This window comes from Macrobrachium rosenbergii, chromosome 11, assembly GCF_040412425.1.
Source record: "Macrobrachium rosenbergii isolate ZJJX-2024 chromosome 11, ASM4041242v1, whole genome shotgun sequence".
NCBI lineage: Eukaryota > Metazoa > Arthropoda > Malacostraca > Decapoda > Palaemonidae > Macrobrachium > Macrobrachium rosenbergii.
Window position 1 is genome coordinate 15509635 of NC_089751.1, and position 6459 is coordinate 15516093.

At 43.9% G+C, this 6459-nt stretch overlaps 1 protein-coding gene across 1 annotated transcript; it reads left to right on the forward strand.

The window, feature by feature from the left end:
• The first annotated feature begins 4490 nt into the window (after positions 1–4490).
• On the forward strand, positions 4491–5006 carry LOC136843483 (nucleolar protein 58-like). The gene is made up of 2 exons (XM_067112018.1): positions 4491–4703; positions 4854–5006. The coding sequence occupies exons 1-2, from the start codon at positions 4491–4493 to the stop codon at positions 5004–5006; spliced, it is 366 nt and encodes a 121-aa protein (XP_066968119.1).
• Positions 5007–6459: the final 1453 nt, after the last annotated feature.

The following is a 6459-nucleotide window of genomic DNA, read 5'->3' on the forward strand; positions in this document are numbered from 1 at the left end:
TATATGTATATGTATAAGTATGTAAGATAAAAAGGCCCATAAAACATTATTTGAACTTTGCAACCATATATTTTTAGCACTTCCCTCTATGCCCCTGTTCACTGGTAAAATATGGACACATGATGAGTTACAAGAGTATATATACAAAAATTATGTAGGAGTGGCAATATATATACTCTTGTAACACATCACCTCCCATATTTTATCAGTGAACAGGGGCACAGAAAGAAGTGCTCGAAATATATGGTTGCAACAACAAATAGTGTTTTATGGGACTTTTTATATTCATATTATACTGTTGTATTACAGTAAAAGATATATATATATATATATATATATATATATATATATATATATATATATATATATATATATATATATATATATACATACATATATATATATATATATATATATATATATATATATATATATATATATATTGTCAAGGATTTCCATTCCTCCCTCCTAGTTAATCGCCATTTAATTGTTTTCTAATAAAGTCCATCATCTCAATTAACTGATGGTCAATCCAATATGGCAGAACCAAGATGTTTTCCTACTTGTTTTGAACCCAGGACACATTCCATTCTAGCCCTCAGGAAATGCATGGGCCTGCTACACAATAGATCTCCCTCCTTCAAACAAACCCCCCCCCCTGCTACCAGCACACACCTAGATTTCCCCACCTCCTGGGGTAGTGTTTTCGAGTTCAGCTCAGAGAGGTTATAGGTATTAAGGGTGCAAGCTGCCAAAGGGAAGCTAGGATCTTAAGCTTTAACCTTGTAGTCTATAAGATCATTTTCACTGAGTTCCTGACTGGTGGCAGACTATTCTTTCAGAGACACCTGGATGCCCAAACACCACAGCCCATATTGTTTTGAAAGAGAAAGGGAGAGACTTCCCAACCGTATTTCAAGATAGACGTCTGTTCCTTGTTCTCCGGGAGCTGGTCAGTAACGACTCGAATGGCCACCGACACTGTATTCAGAGCTCAAATATACTTCTAAAGTAAAGTCTGAGAGTTAGTCTGCGCCAGTAACCACTGTCCCCCTTTTCAGTCTATTTAATCCTTTCTTAGTGCATCTCCAAGACTTTCACATTCTCATTTCTACTCAGGCGTTCCCTTTGTGTAAGCCGCACCATCCCCACTCATCCTTTAAAGTGCATTTGTTCAGTAGCCTCATAACCTGCAATTAAGTCCTCCCTTTAAAGTGTTAAATTGGGCTAACTAAGATTTAGAAGGTATGATTGTTCATTTGCCCCCACATGTTTGTACTAACTCTGGAATTCTCTTCCAGGAGAGTGCATAGCCTGCCCAGTTTGCAAATCTATGCCAAGATACCCTTTACTGACTGCCATCCAAATTTTGCAACCATTCCTGGTGGCAGCCTGATTGCAAGAATCCTTTGCCCACACAAAAATCATCTTGATGAACTAATTTCCATTATCCTGGAATTTACCCCTTTCATTGTATTGTTGCCTGTGAATTGATGCATTTTGGGCCTAGGCTATAAGAGTTACTTGCTTTCATGTGAACTGCTGCATCTGTGGCCCCTCCTACTTGCACTGCGTGTTGTTAAATTACTGCATTTATAATTTATCATAAGTGATTTATGTGTCTGTAAATTGTTACATTTTTGCCTCACATGCTTGCCCCGTTTTCTGTAAATAAACCCCTTTAAATGTAAAAGAATTCTAATTCCAAATTGGTGACCTAAGTATCTGGGTACATCAATGAAAACTTTAAGGTAAGTTCCAAGAACATTCCTTTTGTTTATAATCGGGGACCACCCTTGGCTCCTAAGGCAGTCCCTAATAATAAAATATTCAAAATCCCGTCTCCCCAAGGACCCCGTTTATGACAGTGACAACCATTGCCAAGAATCCTATAGAATAGCATAAAATAGTGTCGCTAAAGGCTAAGAAATAGGAAGAAACGAACCAGGAATAAATTATTCATTTAAATTAAATAATTCCATTATTCACAAGGCATAGAAGCGACTGGAGTGAAGAGTATTAAGGTAAAATGTGATTACCATTAAGCTGTAACATTAAGGATACATAGGGATAGCTAGGGAAGTGATATTAATTTTTTCTTTAAAGGAAAAATGCAACAAGTTTTGTTAGAACTTCTTATAGTAAAACCAAGGCCAATACAGTAGAGGTCAGACAGAGAAGAGATTATTGGTGACTCACCTTCCAGAGTGGGCCACAATTCACCCCACGCCGACACAACATTCCCACCTGACCCTTTTAAATGACCCGTGGCCGACAACCACAACTTAGTACTGCGGAAGTATACGTTCAGGGGTCACTCTGAACCCAGACAGCCACACCTAGGGTCTTTCTGGAGATGTGGCCCACGAAATTTGTCTCGGCTGTTTCTCTCCGACTGACCTGTACTGTATTGGCCTTGAGTAAAACAAGAGAAAGCGTATAGGTTCTTAAATTAGCAAAGCAGAAGGGCAGACACGAATCTTTCGTCCGCAAAATTTCCGAGTGTAGGAGCAGTGTTGTGTTGCCAGATGAATGAGCATAGGAGTTAGGATGTGTTACTAAGGAATAACTGCATATGTTAGCGAGAACAAGTAGCTAAGAGTTTAGTCAGGAATAGTTACAGCCGAGAAAGTGTACAATTTCTCTGTCAGTGATAAATTTTTGGATAACTAAGTAGCTAAACCGTGTAGCGATTTCTGGCATCCTGACACAGGGCGAGTGTGTCGCTACGTTCAAGTTGGCGCATGCACGAAACGTTTCCAGTAAAGTAACAACAACAACATTCCAAGCACAGTTAATTAACAACCCTCCCAGCTTATATTCAGTAAAGTAAAGACATTGCTGATGTTCACTGTTAAATAATTCAATTTGCATTCAAAACCCGCACTTAGCCGAGAAAGTAGAGTGTTTTTTTTTTTTTGTTCCCTCCAATTTCACTTCCCATTCTCTGTCGCACAACAAAGCACGCGAACGAACATCAGCTGTTTTCTCACACGTGACTCGCTCCCACATCTCTCATTCGCGTCGAACGAATTTTCATCACTTTTCGCCTGAGCATAAGCCCTCACAAGAGACTTAAATATCACTGGACCAAGTTACAACTTTGTTTACACTCGCCAGGGCGAGAATGCATTAGTAACCTTACGTAAATTACCATGAATTCATTTGGTAAAAGAAAGAAACGTAACTTAACATAATTGTGCAAACATAATTAATTTATCCTAAAACAAAAGCAGAGTAACGTTAACCTCTAAAGTATAAGCGTCCCATTACACTGCACTCTCAGAGAGAGAAAAAGAGAGATTTTTTTTTTCTTTTTACCCTAACAAGTGATTGACACAAATTCATCCACAAGTTTGGAAAAAACAACCCACGAATCATAAAAGCTAAATACAAAGGATTTTCTTCCGTTTGACCAACATTTGATCTTTTAAGATTCTAACTCATTATACATTTATCATATACACAGTGCGCGAAATTTATAAGTGCTCGTGTTCTGCGAATAATCTTGCATACCTGCTTTTCCATTTCATGCTTCATCCCTGATCAATTCTCATATGCCCTAGAGTGCACATACAGCTATTTAATTATATGTTTATCAACTGTCGTACATGAGTTGGGTATATCTCATTCTAGGCTTGCTTATGCTGCAAGCGCCAAATTCCATATTGAATGCACTCCTCATATCCTCCCTTTCCTCATGTCAGGGAGCAATTTCTAGTTCTTAGAACTTGCCATCCACTCGTGTCACGCCCCAGTTTCCATTTCTCACAGTACCACTAATCTGCGGCACTGCCAAGCAACCCAATCACGGAAGCACTTATCTTTCTTCTTTCCTTTCCTTTCTCACTGACAGTCTGCCGAATTCTCTCCTTTCCCCTCTTACTCCTTACTTACCTTCTGCCTCAGGCAGAGTACCATTCCCTTCAGTGCCATTTCATGCACTGACACTCTGTATTGCTCCACAGAGCGCACCGGCACCATAGTGCCAACAAACCCAATCAAAGTAATTACTCAAGGCCACTGCACCTGTACCAAAGAGACAGAGTGCCTCAAACCCAGTGCCTCCGACCATAAGGACTAGTACCCCATCAGGAGTACTCCATTAACAGTGCATCCGCCCATAAGGACCAGAGAGCCTTCAGGATCACTTCATAAACCCAGCGTGTCCGCCCATAAGGCCTAAGTCTGCCTTCAGGAATGCTCCCTCAGTGTGACCTTCGCACGGCACACTCTATACCACAGTGCCACCTTATTAAAAGGGGTGCCACTAACACTGAAGTGCCACCAAATCACGGGACATTTCCAGCAATCAACACAAACCTTTCCTCCAAGAACGCTCAGTCAACCCACTTAGCCGCCCTACCCCATCAGCAACATGGCAACCAAGGAGTACAAAGCCTTCATGGATTTAGGGAAGGAGGCTGGGCTCCAAGGAACCGCTCTCACCAAGTGGACCAAAGAGCAGATACCCGAACAAAGGCAGTAAGATGAAGAGCAGAAACAGCAAGACAAAGAAAGAGAGGAGAGGAAAAGACAGCGAGAAGCCGAGCAGAGGAGAGAAGAAGCCAAAAGAGAAGAGACAAGAAGACAGGAAGAAGCCGAGCCGAGGGGAGAAGAAGCCGAAAGAGAAGAGAGAAGACAGGAAGAAGCTGAGAGAGAAGAGGGGAGAAGGCAGCATGAAATGCCCTAAAACAAAGCGAGCAAGGAGTTGGCGCTCTTAGACAAGGAGCTCAAGTTGGAGAGAGCCAAGAAGGAAAGCGCAGAAGCTCTAGCAGCCCAACAAGCCTCTAGCCCCACACCATCTGCCCTAAACACCTCGCTATTAAAACATCAATAACCTTGTTGGCAAGTGGACTGAGGATGAGCCGGAACAATGGCTCGAGGAGATTGAGTTCCTCTTCGAGACCTATGATGTTGGCCCGGCTGAGAGGGCCTCAGTGCTCACCAAGCACCTGGAAGGGAAGGCTAAGGCAGCCCACCGAGCGCTGGAAAGATATCAATGAGGAGACATGGCTGCCGTCCGCAAGGCCATCGCCAAGACATATGAAATTACTCCTGAGAGGTGGAGACAACGGCTCTGAGGTATGGCCAAGAATGTTGGCTGGTCCTGGACAGAATGGACCTGTCAAAAGACTCAAGCTGGGACCCGCTGGTTCGAATCCTTGCAGTGCAACACCTTCGAGGGCTTGTTCAACAGGACCATGCTGGAGGACCTCTTCCAGTGTGTGCCCAGGCCTCTGGCCATGTATCTTAGTGACAAGCAGCCAGCCACTCTCAAGGAAACCTGCCGCTTGGCTGATGCCTGGGAGACTTACAACCCATCCCACAGCACCTTGCAAAGCCGCATAGTGCCACCCGGACACCTCTTAGGCTCAAATCGCCCACGGAACAGACCGACTAGCAAACCTCCGTGCACCATCTGCAAGAAGTACGGCCATGTCGAAGCAGAGTGCCACTACAGGGAAAATAACCACCAAGGCAACAACCATCGGCAACCTACCAATAACCGCCACTCTTCCTCAACTTCTAACTCTGCACCACCTTCCCAGCACACCGTCACTGCTTGTACATCATCCTCTCCCAGGGGACATAGCCGAGACTGTGGAGCTTCAGGGCACTCTTCTTCCAGGTATCCTGGCTGCCCAAAACATGTGGTCGCTCCCAGGCACATCAACCTGATCAGTGCCACAGCCTCCTTGGCTGAGCCGCCTGAGAGAAATCACCCTGGGTGGGTCTGGACACAGTCCGTCTCAGTGGCTTCTCCGGATGGTTCTAGCCCACCAGTGCACCTGCCAACTACTGCCGCCAGTGGCTCAGATATTAGCCCGATCAATCGGGCTCAAGTGCCAGCCAGTGCCAAGGTAGATGAGCAAACCAAGTGGAAAAGTGACCTGGGTGGATGAACAATCCTTGACCGTCCCCACACTTGAACTCAGGGTGATCACCCCTTCCTGATCCTGCTCCTAACAACGTTTCTGGCCTTTCTTCAGAGTTGGTACCTTCATCACCTCCTAGGAATGGCCTAGCCAGACCTTGGAGGCCCCAGAAGAAGAAGAAGAAGAAGGGCAGAAGAAATCCAATTAACAAATCAGAGCCATAAGCTCTTCTTGGCACTCATGCCCAGTTGGCACAGTGCCACTTCCATCTCAGGTAGCCTGTGTGACCTCTGACCCAGTAGCATTAACAACTAACACCTTAGGCACTTGTAACACTAACCATTTTTCTAACTAACCTCCTTCAAATCCATTCCGGACTCAAACTGATACCTTACTTAATTGTATACTGTGATTTACCCTTCAGGCTATCCTGATTTAAATTTGCTGCATGTGTTAATCATAAAGCGTTGTGCCAATCATAATTCATTGCGTGCCATAAGTCAGTGCCAACTCATTCAGTGCCAGAGTCGTAGGATAGTAGGTTAGGTTAGGGATTTACTATGTGCATTTGCCTGAGAGT

What these genes read in the sequence shown, in the direction of transcription:
- LOC136843483 (XM_067112018.1), top strand. Translation starts at nt 4,491, where the DNA reads ATGAAGAGCAGAAACAGCAAGACAAAGAAAGAGAGGAGAGGAAAAGAC. An exon ending in AATGCCCTAAAACAAAGCGA is followed by an intron (nt 4,704 to 4,853) that starts GCAAGGAGTTGG and finishes CTTGTTGGCAAG; the next exon opens with TGGACTGAGGATGAGCCGGA.